Source organism: Perna viridis, chromosome 2, assembly GCF_037379345.1.
Source record: "Perna viridis isolate PV_CMFRI_1.1 ecotype Kerala chromosome 2, ASM3737934v1, whole genome shotgun sequence".
NCBI lineage: Eukaryota > Metazoa > Mollusca > Bivalvia > Mytilida > Mytilidae > Perna > Perna viridis.
The window spans coordinates 57,064,698-57,087,933 of record NC_142446.1 but is presented as its reverse complement, the minus strand read 5'-3'; the positions used below and the strand labels follow the sequence as shown (position 1 = coordinate 57,087,933).

Genomic DNA, 23,236 nt, shown 5'->3' with positions numbered 1-23,236 from the left:
CATGTCAGTGTTTGTTACACACGAAGTGTGGAAGTTCATGCCTAAACTTTCCAGTACACGACGCATGATCCGTACGCCCTTTTTTCGTTCAGATATGTTCACATCAATTTACCTAAAATACTCTGGAAAACATTCTATAACCATTTTGTTAGTTGCCATAAATTTTGATACACAAAACCAAAACAATAGAAAAGCAAAGACACATACCATGTATGTCTGTTCTTTTAACAGTACGAGTAGTCCAACAGGGCTGTCATAGCTAAAAGTAGAACTTGGGGGTAAAAAGCAAGTTTTGTCTTTTAATTTTGAACCATTATAAATAGAGAAAATCTGAAAGGAAAAAATATTCTCAGAATAACAAACTCTACCAATTGTTCATATATACGTCAAAACTGTTAGAATTCTTGTACGAGTTATTGCCCTTAAATGACAAATTTCTATTTTATTTAGCAATGGCTACCATCTTGGTTCATGGGAAAATTCATCGGATACATTTTTTTAAACATGTTGCCCTAAGAATGATGTAGGCCAACTGTACTTTCATTTGGCCCAGTAGTTTCAAAGAAAAAGTTTTTTTCTAATAGTTAACGGACACCAAGTGATTAGAAAAGCTCTGAAGCATAACCGAAGCGGGCCCCTCTTAAGCTGTCAGTTGGTCCCACTTATGAAAAAATTCTGGATCCGCCACTGTTAAACAGTGTAAAACATTGTTCTCGACCAGGTTTATACTTAAGGAGGAACATGTTCACAATAGCATTTTCGAAGGTCAACACATTTTAAAGATTCTTCAATAATAAAAGAGTATCTTTATTATCGGCATGGAATTCAACATGTCGACTTTCTTTTCATTGCGTTCACTTAAAAAAAATAAGCATGTCAACATTGTGCTGAAAATTTATCTACATTATTCCAACATTTAGAAGTCAACAAGTTTACATCAAACTATCATGTCGACATTGTAATGCAAACTTATTTACAGCCCTGTGCAGGTCCGGGTGTTAAAAGAATAGGCCTGCAGCAGCGGTAACCTTGTCTTAAAAGGCGACTAAATAGTGCTCATAACCCTCTGATGTGTGCCCCAGGTGGTGGAATGGGGTACCCCTGGGTTGTTACATGCTGGGGTTGTCAGGCTATAATACGGAAAACCTGACCGCAAACCATAGTGGTGCACCGTGTTGGGAAAGATGCCACGTTCCTCGCACGTTAAAGAACCCTACGGTGGTATTCTGCCGGAGTAGGAACCATAGGGCTCCGCCACAGGAGGCTAAATTGCTCGACCCTACCCACCTCTCCCTATTTCCAGTGGCAATCAAAATTTGTCGACCCCATTATCCTTGTGTCCCATCCCTTTTTTAATTTCATCACCATTTCATGTTCATTTTGTCATCCATTTCATGTTCATCGTCTGAATATAACTGAAATATTGCTGCTCGGACGTTAAACCCCAACAAACAAACAAACAAAAATCTGCTTCGCTACAGGATACTTACTTGCCCGACCCTACTAACCTCTTCCTAGTGATAATCGAAATACGTCGACCATATTATCCTTGTGTCCAATCCCATTTTTCATTTCATTATCATTTCAGGGTCATTTTATCATCCATCATATGTTAATTCTGCTGTTTGGGCGTTAAACATCAATCAGTCAATCAATCAATCACGTTTATTTCGTCTTCAAACAAATGTTCTACTACTAATATTGTTAGATTAACATCTACTTTAACCACTATTAAAAAGATGTTGTAAACTATATTTGTTTTAAAAAAAATCATTTAGGTATTACATCGGCTTTATGTCTTTAAAAATGATTAAGATTATGTTGATAGTTTTGACTTTTGTACCCAGATACAACACTGCCACATAAAGCTTTTCAAGAAAAATTGTCTTTTTTTATTAAATGGTTCCTTTGATACATCCGGCTCTCTATGGCATAGCTAAACTCTTTAAATTTTCTTAAATTCATGATCTGTTGCAATAATTCTTTTAGATATCCTGATAACATCTCGATATTACACTAGAATATGGCAACCTTCCCACTAAAATTTTTGACAAAAGAGATGATTTTGATAATCCTACTGTAAATTTTATTCCTAGATGGTGATATTACAGAAGCACTCTCCTATGGTACATACAATTCACAACTTGTCCGTTTTGCTCGAAATGGTGATAGTGTCAAATTTTAATGAAGCCAAAAACTCACTTGCAGATAAGTTTTTTGCTCTAGGGATATTGATATCACCAACGTTCATGAAGTTTTTTTCTGAGTTCCAAAACTTTAATTGAAAATATACCTGGTATTACTTACCCAATCATCGACTGACCATAATAAATTCATTAGTAAAGGATTCGATTTTCAAATTATTGTCTGTTCTTTTATCCTTGTTTTCACAAAAAGAAACATTCGACAACTGATTGCATCCCAAATTATATGTAATTGTTTTGGTATTGTTCTACATATTTTTTTCTTATTTAGTACTTGACGTACCTACTTCAAATCCAGTGCATTGGAGTTGTAGTGACCGATTTTTTCTACAATGTAATATACTGGTAGTTTTGATGGTTTTGTCATTCTTTAATATCTTCTGAGCAAGCTTTTAGTAACTACATTTTGTCTAGATGATGTGTGCTGAAATATTCCATGAAGAGAATTTGGTGCATTTTTAGTTACTGCAAGCGTTCGTTATGTGGATATCTCATTTTGTCTAGTTGTTATTTGCTAAAATATTCCATGAAGAGAATTGGGTGTAGTATTGAGTGAGATCTTATCAAACTAGTTCAACCCTACCGTAGATTTCAAATGGCTACCGCAGACAGGAGATATGGTCCTAAATGTGTCTTTGTGTCGTTATGTTTGTTTTTAGTTTGGTTTTGAATCATTGTCATCGTTCTGTTACCCTATATCTTACAACTTATGTTGTCAAGGCCTATCAGGTCTAAGGTGTGTTTTGCACTTGTTGAAAACCTTTTGGTGATCTTGGAAATATTTAACATTTTGAATTTAGGCTATACGCTGGTGCATTTCATCATATCCATTCTTTTTCTATTGTTGAACTGTGAGATAAAACACATGGGATTGTGTCTCTTACGGGAGATTATATATCAAGTGTTAGCGCTGTCGAAAATAGTATTGATGTAACAAACAAGAAAACACAAAAAGACAAAAAAACTAGTGCAACCGTTTATCTTTTGCAAACAGAACAGAATTTTTTTTATGAATAAAATACATTTTTCTTCTGCTTGTTCAGGTTAGTTGAGACTCCCGGTTTGAGCTTTTAGTTATGCTTCTTCTAAGCAAAGCAGATGAGCTTTTTCGCTGAGATATACAAAAACAAAATAAAATAATAAATAGAATGGAAAAAATATTATTTTAGTTTTTTACAAGCATTAAGAATAAAACTTGACGTATACAAGCCAGATTTTTTTAAAACTTGTATTCTTTGTCCTCTGCTATGGTGTATCGGTGAATGTACCAACATTAAAATAAGTTTTTGATATAAATCAAAACGACGTTTAATTTGAAATAAAAAGTTAAGAGTACAAGATTTATAATTCTAATGAATTAGATCTTTGTTTGGTAAATTTTCTAAACGTCCCATCTCTTGTTTAATTATTGTTGTTGTACCCCCCCTTTTTTGCATTCCAACATAAACGAGGGGAATCATTATCGACACACCTTCGATTGTTTTTTTTTTTTGTTTTTTTGCCAAAATTCAAAATTTATTGTACCAAATATTAAATATTATATGTTGTTACAATGTTTATGTTATATTATGTGTAAACACCAGAATATTGTTTAAAAAACATAATATACGAAGCGTTCATATTCGTGTCTGTTTGGATAAGATTTTCGTTTTAAATTTGAATAAAAAAGGTGTCTTGTCTTCTTCCAAAAATACTTTATTCATGAAAATAACAAATAACAATCAAGAAATATTTAGCAAAGCCAGTCAGTTCTACTTCTTTTAAACTGTTTTACACATACACACACTCACAAGACAAGAATGAATGTTGAGCTAAGTAAAAGGCGAGGCTTTTGATCCGCTTCTCCAAGAAAACTCATTGAAGTCATTCGTATCTCACTAAAGCATTGCAGCGAAAGAAAAAAAAATAAAATCATTCGTTCGAAGAATTGAAATTTATCATCATTTATTGTTTGTTTGTTTGTTGGGATTTAACGTCCGAGCAGCAATATTTCAGCTATATTCATGAAATGGATGATAAAATGAACATAAAATGAAAAAAAAAGGATGGGTCACAAGGATGTTAGGGTCGACAAATTTTGATTGCCACTGGAAAAAGGGGGGATGGGTAAGGTCGGGCAATTTAGCCTCCTGTGGCGGAGCGCAAAGGTTCCTACTCCTATCGAATACCACAGCAGGGTTCTTTAACGTGCGAGGAACGTGGCATCTTTCCCAACACGGTGCACCACTATGGTTTGCGGTCAGGTTTTCCGTATTATAGCCTGACAACCCCAGCATGTAACACGCCAGGGTTACCCCATTCCACCACCTGGGGCACACATCCCAGTTGCTCTGTGGGCAGAGCGCCTAGCCCCGGCTAGGTTTCTGAGCACTATTTAGTCGCCTCTTACGACAAGCTTAGCGCTGCTGCAGGCCTATTCTTTTAACACCCGGACCTTCACGGGGCTTATCATCATTTAGGAATATTAAATGTTAATTGCGCAATCATTATAACTTGCCATGTCTACACATACAGACGGTGATTATTGATCTGCAGAACCATAATTAAATCTATTCAGGACCCCTTAACTCATAAAGAGCGGAAATAAAAAAACTTTATCCTGATATGAATTTATGAGATAGTCCACTTAGAAACCAGGCCGTTCCTATGATATGGATGGCACACTGTAATTTTTTTTTCATTTTTCATACCAAACATATGTCAAAAGATTTTTTTAAATCGACAACTGAAAATGATTTTACAGTTCCATAAGAAAGCAACCAAATTTTGCACAGAATGAAAGAGCTGTCTCCCTTTTTCAATTAACCTCGATGCTTTCTATATAATTTCTCTTGAATCGTTGCAGTAAATCAAACACCAACTTAGAGAAAGGATGCATTTGCGATATGAGATCGATGACAACTGTTCTGAAAACAGAATTTGCTAAGTGCCACATGGTGTCTAGTTTTTGCGTGGATGACCTCTGAATCAGGAAAATATAATATGAATTTATGTTTTAATTTTAGTTACAGTACGAATGGAAAAATTAAGATAACCCATTAAAGTAAAATTTGAATATGATAATCATAAGCGCAGTAAGAATCCTCGCCTTATTATGTTGATTTTGAATGAAAATATAGACAAAATAACAGTCTAGATTTGACATAAAAATGTACATAAAGTTTAAGAATAACGATACACTTTGATATTTATATTTTGAATTTAATTAAATTTGTTGAAACTTAACGATATTTTTTTGAATTTGCTAAAACCATACCATTACACATTTACTAGAATTGAATCAAAATGGCTATCTCTTTCACTGTATAAGGCTACTTATATTATCAATGCTATCGTGTAGACAATTGCTAGGTTAAGTCAAATGCGCTTATGTCTGTTGAGTCACTTTTGAAAAGTTATACACTTCAGACGTCTAAAGAAAACAGTAACACACAGAAGCCTTTTGGTTTAAGAAAGTTGAAAATGTTTTTTTTTATTCCTGTATTTTCAACAACAACAAAAAACAACAAACAAACAAACAAAAAACAAACAAACACAATATTGGTAGAGAATTTAAACAAATTATGGGAAGTTAAACTAAGTTTCACTTCTAATTCCAATCTTAACTGGACCCTTTCTTTTTGTTATAGCATAAACAACAAACATCGATCTTTCATTAACATCCAGTCGTAACTAAATTCATATTAATACAATACTGACAAAGACGATGTAATAAAAGCAAATCGACAGATATAATACGTTATGATGGAAGTAGCGCGGAACAACTCAAACATCATTTGGTTGAGTAACAGACCTAAAGGGTATGATAAAAGAGAAACGAAATGACATATAATAAATCATCTCATTATGATATCGAAGAAAATATGTAAATCATAAAATACAGAAAAAACTTTTCAATGCAACGTTCTATAAGTAAAATTGAGATTCATGGTGTATCACATTAGAATGGATGGAGTAGATTTCGTCACCAATTCCACCGACATAAAGAGCAAGCACAGGTCGTTGCAGATTTAAAGGTTACTTCTCGGACACCGTCAATGCATAAAACCTGCACCTTTACCTGCAGATGAAAAACAATAAAATAACCAACTAAGGAATCTACATTTCAATAGTAAAACATTTACGACCAAGATCCCCGTGCCGGTCCTTGTGTCAAAAGAATAGGCCTGCAGCAGCGCTACGCTTGTCGTAAAAGGCGACTAAATAGTGCTCAGAAATCTAGCCGGGGGCTAGGCGCTCTGCCCACAGAGCAACTGGGATGTGTGCCCCAGGTGGTGGAATGGGGGTACCCCTGGCGTGTTACATGCTGAGGTTGTCAGGCTATAACACGGAAAACTTGACCGGAAACCAAAGTGGTGCACCGTGTTGGGAAAGATGCCACGTTCCTCGCACGTTAAAGAACCCTGCTGTGGTATTCGATAGGAGTAGAAGCCTTTGCGCTCCGCCACAGGAGGCTAAATTGCCTGACCCTATCCATCCCTCCCTTTTTCCTGTGGCAATCAAAATGTTTCGACCCTATCATCCTTTTTTTATTTCATCATCATCATTTCATGTTCATTTTATCATCCCTTTCATGTTCATCGCCTGAATATAGCTCAAATATTGCCAATGAACCAAGAGGCTAAAAAGTAATTTGAGTTTTTGGTGTTTCATCAAAGCTAGTATAAAAATTAGCGACAAAGATAAAAAGGTTAACCAAAGTTAAGTTCTTAAGCCCAGAGGAAAAATGCGAAACTTTTTATGGCGTTTTCAGTTGGACCGCTAAAAACTTCAAAATTACCCGCTTAAAAGTATTCATTTCCATATTGTCTTTGTAAATTTCAACATCATTCGGCTGTCAATGATCAATAAGTAAATACCTTTAGTGGACATTTGTATTTATATGTGTCGAGCATTGGTATTTAAGATGTAAACAAATGTTTGTTTGTTGGGGTTTAACGTCCGAGCAGCAATATTTCAGCTATATTCAGACGATGAACATGAAATTGATATTAAAATGAACATAAAATGATGATGAAATGGAAAAGGAATAGGACACAAGGACAATGGGGTCGACAAATTTTGATTGCCACTGGAAATAGGTAAAGTTGGGTAGGGTCGGGCAATTTAGCCTCCTGTGGCGGAGCCCTATGGTTCCTACTCCGGGAGAATACCACAGTAGGGTTCTTTAACGTGCGAGGAACATGGCATTTTCCCAACACGGGGCACCACTATGGTTTGCGGTCAGGTTTTCCGTATTATAGCCTGACAACACCAGCATGTAACACGCCAGGGGTACCCCATTCCACCACCTGGGGCACACATCCCAGTTGCTCTGTGTGCAGAGCGCCCTAGCCCCCGGCTAGGGTTCTGAGCACTATTTAGTCGCCTTTTACGACAAGCTTAGCGCTGCTGCAGGCCTATTCTTTTAACAAATAGTTTTATGGGTGTCTGTCATGAAATATAAAGTATACTTCGGGTCGTTTAGATAAAAAGGCCGTGCCAAAACGTGTCAAATCTTTGGAATATAACACACAAAAACTATCAAAAGATATGGAAGAAATTATATTTGATGTTTCATTTCTAAAATAATGGAAAAAAACGATATACAAACATCATGTTTGCTCTCCATACTGCAACATTCTGCTCTAGATGTAATTATATGTTGAGAATTAGTTCTAATGGTTCCACTGGACGATGGTATGGCATAGGATTGACAAAAACCCCGACATGCTGTCGTATTTAGGTAAAATTCAACACATCCTTTTATCTGTACAAGTCTTTGATGCCCTGTAAATTAGAATTAATTATGGTTATAGCCTTGTAATACGTTACAATGAAAATTTTAATGATGACCAAATGTTTTATTTATTTTTTTGCCTTCAAAGAGGCAGACATATACAACGCTGTTCGGAGGATATAATGACTGTTTTACAGACATGCCATAGTCGTACACATGCATACAAAGAACGTCCGTTGTTGGCTTAATCTTTTATACAAAACATTTAATAACATTGAGTTATTACTTTGGCATTGGTAAAAATGTTCCGAACAGATATCACATGAAAACCAATGATATTATGAGTACTATTTGGTGTACTGAGAGGGGTAATATTAAATGGTTATTGCGTTTATATTGACCAATATTGTCCCGATTTGATATCATTTTTACAAGCTCGGGAGTACAATATAATACTCTGCAAGGGATTATATACACCAAAATAAAAGTCATAATTCTTTTCATGACATCGAAATAAATATTAATACTTCAAACATTATTATATGCTTGTATAGAAATACATTTTTTTTTTACAAATTGATTTAAAACTTCGATAACATTGAGATAAAACCCAACGCCGTAGCCTAGCCTTAATGAGTGCTTACACAAGAAGACCAGACATGGAAAACACACGCAACCACCAAAGATAACAAAATCATTAAAATAATAGGTACAAAGCAACAAAAGTAAATGAGCAACTCAAGACTTCACTAAAAACTGGGAGCATATACCAGGTGCACCGGTAGGGTAAGCATCTCCTGTTTTTTTTTCCCGAAACACCTGTCGAGCTCCTCATAAAGAGGGCAAGTATTGGTTTGTTTGTTTGTTGGGGTTTAACGTCCGAGCAGCAAGTATTGGTTTGTTTGTTTGTTTGTTAGGGTTTAACGTCCGAGCAGCAATATTTCAGCTATATTCAGACAATGAACATGAAATGGATGATAAAATGAACATGAAATGAAAAAAAAGGATGGGTCACAAGGATAATAGGGTCGACAAATTTTGATTGCCACTGGAAAAAAGGGGGATGGGTAACGTCGGGCAATTTAGCCTCCTGTGGCGGAGCGCAAAGGTTCCTACTCCTATCGAATACCACAGCAGGGTTCTTTAACGTGCGAGGAACGTGGCATCTTTCCCAACACGGTGCACCACTATGGTTTGCGGTCAGGTTTTCCGTATTATAGCCTGACAACCCCAGCATGTAACACGCCAGGGGTACCCCATTCCACCACCTGGGGCACACATCCCAGTTGCTCTGTGGGCAGAGCGCCTAGCCCCCGGCTAGGTTTCTGAGCACTATTAAGTCGCCTTTTACGACAAGCTTAGCGCTGCTGCAGGCCTATTCTTTTAACACGCGGACCTGCACGGGGCGGAAGTATTGGTAGACGAAAGTTTGTTTGTTGGGGTTTAACGTCCGAGCTGCAATATTTCAGCTATATTCAGACGATGAACAGCCCCGTGCAGCCTTATACGACAAGCTTAGCGCTGCTGCAGGCCTATTCTTTTAACACCCGGACCTGCACGTGGAATGATAAAATGAACATGGAATGATGATGAAATGAAAAATGAGATGGGACACAAGGATAATGGGGTCGACAAATTGTTCTTGCCACTGGTAATACGGAGAGGTGGGTAGAGTCAGGCAATTTAGTCTCCTGTGGCGGAGCCCTATGCTTCCTACTCCGGGAGATTACCACAGTAGGGCTCTTTAACGTGCGAGGAACTTGGAGGTATTAAAAGGAAATTTGACACTTCGGAATGAAGTCATCACGTTTGTTGTATAGTTTGGTCAATGGTTTTCCTTTACCATCGATGTCAAAGATATGAGGCTGACTTTACAGTGTCTGTAGTAGTTAAATGTCATTTAACGAATCTGAATTGCAAAATAATAAATTTAACCTTGATGTCTAAGTTCAAGGACATTGTTCCTCAACTATGGTACGTGAAATGTCTTTAGATTATCTACACTCATACCAAATTTCAAAGGCTTACATAAAGACAGCAAAATAACAGCCTGACACGATTTGTTACAAAAGGACGGACGGTAGGTGATTACTGTAGGAGGTCCACCGTATTGTGGCGGGCCATCTTGTACTACACTACAAGTATCAACCATATGCACTTGTAAATTTTACCCCACTCTTTTCTTTACTAGCCATTAATAATAAAATATCCGTTAATTGACATTAATCTCATCTATTTAATTTTACATGTATCTGGGACTTTCATCAATAAATGAAATTCATTTGGAATGATTGGAGGCAATTTCACACTGTTTCGGTTCTTTCTAATAACAATTATATAGCTAAGGATTTATTGCATAGTCGTTTTCTGTTGATATTAAAAGTAAATATTTATTATTCTATAATAATCATCTATATAATAACTGTTTTTTTCATAGATAGTAAATGAATAACTCATAGCTAGTGTGCTATAGAGATTATAACTGTAACCTAATAATTCGAAATTGAAGAAGTAAAAAAAAAAAATCAGATTTGAGCAAGGGCAATTCAACATTTTAGTTTCGATATGTTGTTCTGGTAGCCAATCAATTCTTCTTTTTCTTAGTAATCTAATGCCAATGTGCTCTTTCTAGCTTTTTAATTCAAGATAGTCACAGTACCTACAACCAGTTCTTTTTCTAAACGGATAGTAGTTTACAAACAAGAACTAATAGGCAGATTCGATTAATTGGGTTTTCTTTTGGAATACAGGAGAAAGCATCTGTCACTTGAAACAAATTGACAACCGAGTCAAACATGAAATTGATATTAAAGGTCTTTCACACTTTTTTTCGAATTTCTATGAGATATTCACTTCTATATGCACATAAAAGAGCGGATATGGTAACAAACAATTCCTGTTTTCCTGCATTACGTTGGGGTCTAAATACAAAATAACGGTCATGATTATTGCACATTTTGATATGCTGTATATGTGGAACCTGTCATCAGCAGCATTAAAATAAAAACAATAGGAAGATCTAAGTCCAAACAAGAATTAAATACAAGAATTTATTTTTAATTGGCAACAATTTTCAAATGAACCACCAGAATTGAAAATTGTTCGTTAACAGTAAATGTAACGAATCAGAAACAAAGTGCTTCAGTCGTTCTAATATTTATGCTATTGCATAGCTGACAAGTTATGCTTTTTTAAACTGTTGAAACTTGAATGAATCTTTATGTTGTTTTAAAACTAATGCTGATCATGACTTTTCAAGATTAATTACGTCGAGTTTCCAGAAATGCAAGCTTAAATTTTTATATAAAATTTGTTTATAACTTCCAATATAAAGTATATACATATATATGTATATACTTTTAAAATCGTGTCTACAACGACTTTGCAATCATGAAAACGTGCGATTTAAATAGAGTAGATATATCTGTTCATGTCAGAAATACAAATACTTCATACTACGTTAAAATTAACTATGTAGAGGGTTCAATTTGATAAGGAATCTCCCCGTGCAGGTCCGGGTGTTAAAAGAATAGGCCTGCAGCAGCGCTAAGCTTGTAGTAAAAGGCGACTAAATAGTGCTCAGAACCCTAGCCGGGGGCTAGGGCGCTCTGCCCACAGAGCAACTGGGATGTGTGCCCCAGGTGGTGGAATGGGGTACCCCTGGCGTGTTACATGCTGGGGTTGTCAGGCTATAATACGGAAAACCTGACCGCAAACCATAGTGGTGCACCTTGTTGGGAAAGATGCCACGTTCCTCGCACGTTAAAGAACCCTACTTTGGTATATTCTGCCGGAGTAGGAACCATAGGGCTCCGCCACAGGAGGCTAAATTGCCCGACCCTACCCACCTCTCCCTATTTCCAGTGGCAATCAAAATTTGTCGACCCCATTATCATTGTGTCCCATCCCTTTTTCATTTCATCATTTCATGTTCATCGTCTGAATATAGCTGAAATACTGCTGCTCGGACGTTAAACCCCATCAAACAAACAAATTGAAAAGGAATCTGGTTTTCCCATATTTAGTGATTTCTTTATTATATCATATTTCTTAGTCAAGCTGCTTTAAAAAACCGAAACTGATACCCACACAAACCAAAAGTGATTTTAATCAATATTTTTGCGTTTTTTTTCAGCGAATGTTAAAAATGAGTTTATGACCATTCAAGAGATTTTAGGTGCAGTGGCCTCTTTTGTATTTTGACGGATAGTACAAGAAACCAGTTAATGATCAGAAAAAAAAACTGACAGATATATGAATTCATGCCCTTCCATAGAAAAGATTCTAATGATAAACCTACCATAGAATCCAAATATCAGCTTATAAAGCCTCGTGGGATTTATATTGGCAATTAGTACATCTTGATTACACAACTAAAGCAAGAGCACGTAGTATGAAGAGCCCAAACATTAAAGTGGTACAAGGTATTTTGAATGCCATTGATCTTTAAAAAGATACTTCATGGGGGTAAGATGTTGTATATGTTTACTCATCATCAGGGTCATTATATTCGATTATTTATATGGATTAGTAATGAGGTCAACCCGTGTATAAATGATCAAAAACTAAACCTGACATGATATATTTCTAATTTTATAATAAAACACTTGTTGTCTGCATAACTCAGAGTTAGATAGAAATACACGACTTTTAAAGGACGTCATATTAGAATTCATATTAAAAAGGAAATAAGATTAATATTTCGTGACAACTTGAAATTGTCATAATGCTGTAAGGCGTACATTTATTTGTAGTTATGCAAAGTCTAAACATAAACGTGGTCTTACTAGAATGGTAAAAAAGTTATTGATTTGGCTGTTGAGTCATATGCGACTAATCTGGTTCTCTACCAGTGTAGCATCCCATGTGCGTGAGAGTTTAATTATGCTATTGTTGCCTATAAACAATTTCATATTAATTTTAAGTTCAGAAACTTTGTGAGCAGTGCATACTTAATCGGTACAAATACCTACAAAAGATCTGGTTCTATTGCTCCATGCTCACTTGGTACTTTTCTTGTTATTGTCGGTCAGGGTGTCAAAAGAATAATTCTGCAGCACGCTAAGCTTGTCGTAAAAGGCGACTAAATAGTGCTCAGAACCCTGACCAAGGAAAAGAGCGCTCTGCCTACAGAGCAATTGGAGCCCCGTGCAGGTCCGGGTGTCAAAAGAATAGGCCTGCAGCAGCGCTAAGCTTGTCGTATAAGGCGACTAAATAGTGCTCAGAACCTTAGCCGGGGGCTAGAGCGATCTGCCCACAGAGGCAATCTGGGTGTGCCCCAGGTGGTGGAATAGGGTATCCCTGGTGTGTTACATGATGGGGTTGTCAGGCTATAATACGGAAAACCAGACCGCAAACTCCTATCGAATACCACAGCTGGGTTCTTTAACGTGCGAGGAACGTGGCATCTTTCCCAACACGGTGCACCACTATGGTTTGCGGTCAGGTTTTCCGTATTATAGCATGACAACCCCAGCATGTAACACGCCAGGGGTACCCCATTCCACCACCTGGGGCACACATCCCAGTTGCTCTGTGGGCAGAGCGCCTAGCCCCCGGCTAGGTTTCTGAGCACTATTTAGTCGCCTTATACGACAAGCTTAGCACTGATGCAGGCCTATTCTTTTAACATCCGGACCTGCCCAGGACCCCGGAGTAGGAACCATAGGGCTCCGCCACAGGAGGCTAAATTGCCCGACCCTAACCACTTTTCCCTATTTCCAATGGCAATCAAAATTTGTCGACCCCATTGTCCTTGTGTCCCATCCCTTTTTCATTTCATCATGTCATGTTCATCGTATGAATAGAGCTGAAATATTGCTGCTCGGACGTTAAACCCCAACAAACAAACATCTTAATAAAAACAATCAAATACACTTTAACTGTAAGGCGATTTTAAACGACCGGTTTTGTTTTGGATCATACATTTTTTTCTTACCCCCTCCCCCATTTTTTTGTTTGTACCGACCTAATTAATTTCAATCTCAAAGCATCTAGAACATACTTACTGAAAAGAATGAATAATTTCGATAAATTATTACTTATTATCACATTTTGCATGATTCTTAAATTAGTATAATTTTTATTTTTTGATATTTGGAATATGCTATAACAGCTAATTACAACGATTTTCTCCTAAACATATTGTACTGATTTGACATTCTTCCATATGAAAAGTCTTTCTACTGAAATGTCACACAGAAAAACGAAATCTGAATCTTAATACGTTTCTTCAAAAATGCAGTAGTATTTATGATTTTTATATAAATTTTGTGAATATGCGTGTTGCTATTTTCATATTCAGTGCACCTGCGGTAAGAATTGCTATTTCAATGCAGTTCTTGAGTTATTCTTTTGTACACGATAATAAAGTTAAAAGAAACCATTAAAATCAACGAATAAGGTTTTTGTTACTTATTTAAGGTTTTGCATAATTTAAGATTTATTGAAAGGATACTTTTATTTCTATGCTAACTGAAGACTGCTTTAAATTTGCATTGAAGCTTAAATAAAATGAAATAAAATTGTATCGTTTTACGAGGAAGTAATTCGTTTCAATAATAATTTGCTGATTATTCCTTTCAATCTACCCTTATATAACCCAATCATGAATGCTTTTTTTTTGTTTTGAAATAAAGTATAACTGCATTTTCCCCTTATTTTTGGTAATAATTGACAGAAGCCTTTGCTTTGAAAATCAATTCACTCAATTTTCATTTCTTATTTTCGGTGATAATAAATGCACGAGTTGTGTTAATATGAAAGAGTAATCAAGGGAACCAAGGTTTTGTTTGTTGGGGTTTAACGTCCGAGCAGCAATATTTCAGCTATATTCGGACGATGAACATGAAGTGGATGATAAAATGAACATGAAATGATGAATTGAAAAAGGGATGGGACACAAGGGTAACAGGGTCGACAAAATAATCAATTTCATGTTCATCGTGTGAATATAGCTGAAATATTGCTGCTCGGACGTTAATTGTTTGTTGAGGTTTAACGTCCGAGCAGCAATATTTCAGCTATATTCAGACGATGAACATGAAATTGGTGATAAAATGAACACTAAATGATGATGAAATGAAAAAGGGATGGGACACAAGGACAATGGGGTCGACAAATTTTGATTGCCACTGGAAACAGGGAGAGGTGGGAAGGGTCGGGCAAGTTAGCCTCATGTGGCGGAGCCCTATGGTTCCTACTCCGGCAGAATACCACAGTAGGGTTCTTTAACGTGCTAGGAACGTGGCATCTTTTCCAACACGGTGCACCACTATGGTTTGCGGTCAGGTTTTCCGTATTATAGCATGACAACCCCAGCATGAAACACGCCAGGGGTACCCCATTCCACCACCTGGGGCACACATCCCAGTTGCTCTGTGGGCAGAGCGCCTAGCCCCCGGCTAGGTTTCTCAGCACTATTTAGTCGCCTTATACGACAAGCTTAACGCTGCTGCAGGCCTATTCTTTTAACACCCGGACCTGCACGGGGCGCTCGGATGTTAAACCCCAACAAACAAACAAACAATACGAGTTCAATCGCTGGTTTTGTCTTTTATCAAAAGTCCTCAAAACCCTTCTGGTAATTGGATCTCAATTCTTATAAAACGTTTCGTCGAAGTCAGCTATGGCAAAACATTTAAATAGGTGCATACAAACTTTTTTCTTGCATGGCTGACATATTATTTTAAAGTTAGAGCAATACCTGAGGGAGAACAGTTAATCAGAGGTACTATTAGCGAATATTAATTTTGAAACATTACATGTACTTAATAGTTCTATTTGTATAATAATGTTTAAAGACCCCCCCCCTTTTACGCTATATTTTATTTTGCTTTAACAATGTCATTCAAACAATATAACGTAAGCAATATCATAAAACAATCTAAGGAGGAAGTGTTGTCAATCATTTATGCGACTTATAAATTTTGCGTGTGTATCTACATAAAAGATAAAGTAATCAAAAGTGGATTAATTTTCCTTTTGTCTTTACATTCATGTAACCATTTACGCGCCTGTTTCTTTTTTAAATAATCAATAATTCGAAGATGAAATGTCGGTAAGAATGTTTGCATCTGCATATCCGAAATCTTGCGAATAATTAGATGTAGTCGGTTTACAGCACCTTAGGGAAATTATACAATACTATTAAAATCTCAATAGGTTCGTTGACACTTTCATATCATGATTCTCCTCCCTTTAGAATTGATAATACATAAAATTCTCGTCATTTGCAGTCATTCTATTCGCGACAGACATATATGTATATAAATAGGTATATATTCAACTAGCTTTATTTTCTTACTCATTTTTTACGTGATGCAATTTCAACGCCTTCAAAACCAAATGCGGGGTTAGAGTTTGAAGCACTCTTAGAACTACATCTATCGCTCGAAACTCACTCTAGGGGCTGTAATCCAACCCCTTAAAACATTTTATGGATCTATAAATGACTGGGGAAGGGAATAATTTTACACGTTATCCGATTGTAGAAAATGATGTTGATTAAAATCATGTCCGATAATTCAAAAGGCCTATCTGCAGCGGAAGGTTAGGGAGAAAATGAACCTCTGTCGCTGCGTTGGACTGGGGTTCAAACAATGCTTTGATAACGTGATGTAATCAAAGTTTTGACAGTTTTAAGAATAAACAAAATAATATTGTTACACGCATAGTGTTATTTAACTCGTTTCAAGTGTTCTATTTGTAAAAATGGAACTGTAGTTTTTTTTAGTATTTCTATCTTTTTTCCAATAAAGACATATTGAAATTAGAGTAATCATGGGAACCAAGATTCTAGCGGAAATCAAAAGAATGTAATACAGGGACAAAGATCAGACATGGAAAACGGACACATACAACAAAGAACATAAAGTAACCAAATAATACATACAAAGTAACAAAAGTAAAAACATGAAGCATGGACCAGGTGCACCTGTATGGTAAGCGTCCTCTGCTTTTCTAGAAGCACCCGCCGAGTTGCTCATAAAAAAGTCAATTCCAGGGTAGACGATAGAGAAAAGGAAAAGTATGACACAATAAACAAATCAGTTTTCATGGTGCAGATGGATACACCGTAACGATCCACGAGTTCATGATGACAACCATAAAACTTCTGTAGTGATGATTTCAATCTTGAAGCAACATAACCCTGTTCCAGAAGCCTAATTGTAAGTAGTCTAGCGCGATACAAAAAGTCTGCGTAATTATGGCAAGCTCTAGCATAACGTGATATGAAAACTCCATACGAAGGTATTGAAGGGATGTTGACTCTTATGAAAGGAAAGTTGACGTTACTGAATGAAAAGTCATCACGTTTTCGTATAGTTAGGTCGTTTTCCTTTACCGTTGATCTTAAAGTGTAGGTCAAGATATGAGGCTGACTTGACAGTGTCTGTAGTATCCTTTATCTAAAGTTCTGTGGGATAGATGCGATGTATACAATCTCCGAAACTAGGATCGTTGAACGATAATATGTTATCTTTATAGCAGAAACTGAGATTAAAAAATCAGCTAAACGATTTTCCATTTTTTACTAGATCAACTATTAAGTCAGCCGCATAAGAGTGAAGGAATAGGACAGCAAGTAGAGGATTCCCATTGGAATGGCGACCGTTTGGTGAGAAACGCGTCCACCACACCAGACATATCTTGTCGATAAAAAATTCCAGCATTTTGAAAACTTCTGTATATTTGGAAGATAATTTGGAATTGTTCTCACTACCAAGAACTACTAATTTGTATCTAGGTGTACCGTCTTTTCTGGAGTAACAACGATGTATAATGTTTTTGAGTAAGGATGTTAAAAGTAAAGAGTTGAAAAATCAAAGGTTTTAATGTTATTGTATTCTGATAATAATCTTTACATGATTTCTTGTTTAACTCCACTTATTTATTAACTTTGCCCTGTATACAACATTATTAAAGTGTCATCATAAGTTGAATTTAAAAATATTAACATGCATACGGTTTTTTTTTTATTTACAAAATGACTGTCCAGCCCGAGGTTTGTTTTGTTTGTTTGTTGGGGTTTAACGTCCGAGAAGCAATATTTCAGCTATATTCAGACAATGAACATGAAATGGATGATAGAATGAACATGAAACGAAAAAAAGAAGGATGGGTCACAAGGATAATAGGGTCGACAAATTTTGATTGCCACTGGAAAAAGGGGGGATGGGTAAGGTAGGGCAATTTAGCCTCCTGTGGCGGAGCGCCAAGGTTCCTACTCCTATCGAATATCACAGCAGGGTTCTTTAACGTGCGAGGAACGTGGCATCTTTCCCAACACGGTGCACCACTATGGTTTGCGGTCAGGTTTTCCGTATTATAGCCTGACAACCCCAGCATGAAACACGCCAGGGGTACCCCATTCCACCACCTGGGGCACACATCCCAGTTGCTCTGTGGGCAGAGCGCCTAGCCCCCGGCTAGGTTTCTCAGCACTATTTAGTCGCCTTATACGACAAGCTTAGCGCTGCTGCAGGCCTATTCTTTTAACACCCGGACCTGCACGGGGCTCCAGCCCAAGGACCCATTGACACTAATGTTGTTGTAATTTTATTTTTGTTGCACTTTCGATTGCAGAAATGAGATGTGAAACTGTGGGCAGAGTAAGATCCTATTCATGTAAGCGTTTTTTGCTATACGGAAGTTACATATTCATTCTATATTTTTCTACTTCTTCGTTACAACAAGCTCCTATTTAAGTTAATGATTTCATGTTCTTTTTATAAAAGGGAACTGTGACAATAAAACGTTTATGCTTCAAGAAAATATTTAGTTGAAGTAATTATGTAATGGTCCTATAACACTTATTGTTGAAACAAGCAGGAAAATTTTTAACAAAATTTGAAAAAAAAGTGTCATTGTAATTCTATAAACAAAAGAAAACCTTTTTAAACACCAGGAATAACCGACATTCGTGCGGGGAGGCAGTCTATTACAAGTAGTAAATACCATAAAATAATCGTGCAACAAACTATAAATAAGAAGAACTGTATAGAAATCGTGTTATGAAGTACTTAAAATAGACACACTTGTATAACATCGCTATCAAACCCAGTCGATTGATTTGAATCGAATTTACAAACAAATTCAATCAAGTAATCATTGACAGAATTACTAGAATCTAAGAAGACAATTGCACGCCTACTATAAATCGAATTTATGAATGAAAGGAGTTTTTATAGTAAACCACTTATCGCTATAAGCTTTGCTAATTAAATCATGTGGAACTGAAACTTAGGCGACAGAAATGGCAAGCCCGTAATAAAACAATGATAAAATGAACTTTTCGTAAAATATTTCAATTATAATAAAATCAGTTTCATTGTGTACTTAAAAAACCGCAGCGTATTTTTTGCACAAAATGGCGGTGACGCTACTGTGACGTCGGTAAAATTGGGTTCAAATATCTTTGACATCTGAAATAAAGACAGTCATATGTCTATGACGTTGGTTACATGTTTTTTATCGTTTAATAGCTGTGGTTTAATGACATGTGATGTACGTCACATACGAATCTTTCTTTTACGCATCCTTTTACGATGCAGTAACTATATATACGATGTTATGTCCGTTATTATCGTACTGTTACTGACGACAACTGCGATGCGTACTTAACACTACGGAGAGAAAAATGTCAACATCACGTCAGAACTAATGAAGATTAGTTACATTGTACATCGTTACCTACTTCTTACATATATTATAAACATTTTCGCAAATTAAGCGGTGGACAGAAAACGGCGGAAAATAGTACCTGCAAAATGGAATTTTAACACTACATAACCCTAATCTTTTTTTTTTAAAAACCGCGAGTATGTTCGAATTCACTTGACAGAATCCGCAAAACTTAGCAACCGCGGAAATTAAAATGTTTACAGTATCTTATTGTTTGTCACAGTTTAGATACTTTTTTTGTAATTATGACGTAGATGTGTATTGCTGTTACTTATTGTAAGTATTAAAAAAAACTGTTTTAAATCTACAAAATGAGTAGTATAAACCTATTCATAACGAAGTTAATTCGTCGTGATGATATATTCAGTAGATTTGAATTTGTGCATGCAATAAGTTGAAACAGTCGTTAAATCTGCAACTCCGGTGATTATATAACGGTTTTTGTCTCATTTATCACCCAATAACGTTTGTCTTTGGGTTCTATATCTTATCTTTCTATGGCATCATCTTCAGATATTTGTTTATTCACAAGCCCCGTGCTTGTCTGGGTGTCAAAAGAATAAACCCGCAGCAGCACTAAGGTGGTCGTAAATGGCGACGTAGTAGCGATCAGAACCTTGGCCGGGTGCTAGGGTACTCTATCCACAGAGCAACTGTGCTGTGTGTTGTGTGTCCCAGGAGATGGAACTGGGTACCCCTGGCATGCAACATGACGTCGTCAGGCCATAATACGGAAAACCTGAACGCAAACCAGTGGTGCACCGTGATGAGAAAAATACCACTTTTCGCACTTAAAAAAAACCCGCAGTGGTATTCGACAGGAGAAGAAGCCTCGGCTTCGCTCTAGTAGACTAAATTGTCCGACCACCTTCCTTTCTCCAGTAGCATTCGAAATTCGTCGATCCTACTATCCTTGTGTCCCATCCCATTTTTCATTTCAACATTATTTCAGGTCATGTTTTCCGCCCGTGTATTGCTGAAATATTGCTGCTTGGGTATTAAACATCAATCAATCAATATTTAAGCACACAAGAATAAATACATGTATATAAACAACAGTTTTAGAATATCACTAATCGTAAATAGATATTTGAAATTCGTTCAATATCCATCATGTACCATATCTGTGAAACCAATGTCCCATTAAAGAGTAACCCGAAGTAGTAATCTTCGCAAGATTCAGGCAATTGATGAAACATGATATGAACTAACACTTTAACTGGTAACTTAAAAATCAAAGCACAATAACAAGATTTTTTATGTATCATGTTGGTAAAAGAGATACAACTTAATGAACATTTCAGGGGCGAATTAGAAAATCTTCGTTATTTTTAAATATAGGCTTCCGAACAAATCTAGTAATTCATGTGTCAAATAGGTGTCATTTCAAATAGACTTCCTAAAGTGAAGGTATGTTGGCAGAACAGTCGGTTTTTGACAAACATGTTTCAGAATTTTCCTAGTTTGTCCGATTCTAACAAGGTCTTGTACTAAGGCAATCAAAGTTATCCGTCAAATGGAATGTCGTGAATGAAGTAGGGTTTTTGACTTCGTGATAAATTCTAAAGATAGTTTTCATACTGAAGTGCATCAAAAGATCAAGTTTACTTTATATATAAAACTTAAATACAGCTGACTTTTACAGGAACAAAAAAAATAACAAAAGCGACCGGTTGCACCCACTTTAATTTAGCAAAAACGTTGCTATTGTAAATAAATTTACACGCTGATGCTTTAGTTTAAGCTTCGTAAAAATCGCAAAATTTTAGATTCATGCGTTTCAAATTTGAGTTATTCAAACAATATTAAATTATTATGGAATAAAGGTAGGATTAACTGTTTAAATGATAAAGCTATGTACTTTACTTACCAACTCTGTGACATCCCGGATGTTCCCATCGATGGATCGACATCGAAGATCCTAGTAAAATATTTAACACTAGAAAAGTTTTGTAACATGTGAATAAAATGTTTTTCCACCAATTAATACTATAACATGTAAGTCTTCTCATTGTGAGGACCATTAAATAATTACTAACTCCTTGATTATATAAAACTGCATGGATAGAGCAAAAATGGCATTCGATTGTCTCCCCCACACACACGTCTTCTCACGGAATAATGTACCGCAAAGATTTTTCACTCAATAGGTCTTTTTAATGCCAATTTATTCTAACTCAACCAAATCTGTAAAGAAATAGAACTTAATTGTAGAAACACTCTAAAGAAACCAAATAGACAAATTATATATTAAGCATATTTTACGTTCACTGTCACCAGAATCGATATCTTAATACCCACGACTCAACGTGTTCTCTCAGCATTTATTTCCCATCATAATTTATTACTTTAAGTGATAATGGTCTTATAGATGAGTCCTGATATTGATATGGGTATGGTGACAGTTAATTTGTATAACGAAATCTCACTTCTTTACATATTCTAGCAAGAATACCTTTTTCGAGTGACAACTAGACATATGAAGTAACCAATTAGAATTTACCAACAACTTTTAATACTACTTATTAACCGATGAGATTACTGATAAAATTATTACATAGAATGTGTACGAGATGGATATTCTACTTGAGATATATTTCTGAGAAGATAAAACTATAAAATCATTTATGCATTTTTTTTTTATTTTGATTGTCCAGTAAAACGGGTAATTCGTAAGGTGATGCCTTGATGACTACTTTAAAAGTAAATCGAAAGGTGAAAAAAATATTTAAAAAAAAGGATCCAAATTATAAATACTTAGTACAGAAAAACGGACACAGAAATGGCATTTGAAAGTAATTAAACAATCTCGACTGTAGTGATATGTGAACCGGTAGGGTCAGTTTTAGAACAAAAAATAGGAAAAGGAAACCCATAAACAAAATTGAACAAATCTGTTCTAATGGAGGAGACGAACAAAGAAAATATAACCGTCGAATTTCAAATCTTCATGAAATATTATCCTGAAATCTGATTTGTGGTGTAGCGGAAGGCAAAGCAGTCAGCAAAACCTCATTATGGCATGAAAAAGCGTACATCCCACCTTGACCTCTGATTCTAAACACCAATATAAATCTAAATGTTAATAAAGAGTTAATATTTCTTAAATTTGATTTAATGATGATGTTACAAGGTCAATGATCAAACTCTACGAAAAGCATTTATAACTAAGGTTGTTGTAGGTATTTTTTATGTAAAAGGAGAATTGATATGGTGCATTAAAAAAATAAGAAACTTATCCCATGGTTAAACTTTTTAATTAATTGCCAATATACATTGCATTATCTAACAAGTAGATTATGTTATCATAGCTTTGATAAATTGGCAAAATTTCCTAAAAGCTCTATTGATACAGACAAAGGATAATCACCCATAATGATTTAGTAAATAGGACAGCTAAAAGCATAACTATTTTGATTACAAAGCAAATTGATTTATCAGTAACTTGTCCATTCATTCTCTTGTCCTTTAGGGAGTTCTAGGATGGGTGATTAGGATATAACCATTGTTTGTACTTAACATATACGAGACGACTTCCGGTTTCTATAAGAGTCGATCAAGTTCCTCATTAATTTAAAACAGAACCCATATTATGATATCTATATATGATCAAGAAATACCCATGCAA

The 23,236-nt window shown here is 35.9% G+C and overlaps 1 protein-coding gene across 1 annotated transcript; it reads right to left on the bottom strand.

The window, feature by feature from the left end:
- Positions 1-3,883: 3,883 nt before the first annotated feature.
- On the bottom strand, positions 3,884-21,795 carry LOC148626189 (thyrostimulin alpha-2 subunit-like). Its single transcript, XM_088569966.1, has 3 exons — positions 21,479-21,795; positions 7,798-7,973; positions 3,884-6,264 (listed from the first exon to the last, which is right to left on the bottom strand). The coding sequence occupies exons 1-3, from the start codon at positions 21,630-21,632 to the stop codon at positions 6,169-6,171; spliced, it is 426 nt and encodes a 141-aa protein (XP_088426092.1). The 5' UTR covers positions 21,633-21,795; the 3' UTR covers positions 3,884-6,168.
- Between the last annotated feature and the right edge of the window lie 1,441 nt (positions 21,796-23,236).

Bases quoted from the DNA above. Each gene is read 5' to 3' on its own strand.
- LOC148626189 (XM_088569966.1), bottom strand. From the start codon at position 21,632: ATGGTCCTCACAATGAGAAGACTTACATGTTATAGTATTAATTGGTGG. The intron at 7,974-21,478 runs GTAAGTAAAGTA...TCTAATTTACAG, and splicing joins TCCGGGATGTCACAGAGTTG to GGCATCAAAGACTTGTACAG. The intron at 6,265-7,797 runs GTTTGTATATCG...TTTCATCTGCAG, and splicing joins GTATGGAGAGCAAACATGAT to GTAAAGGTGCAGGTTTTATG.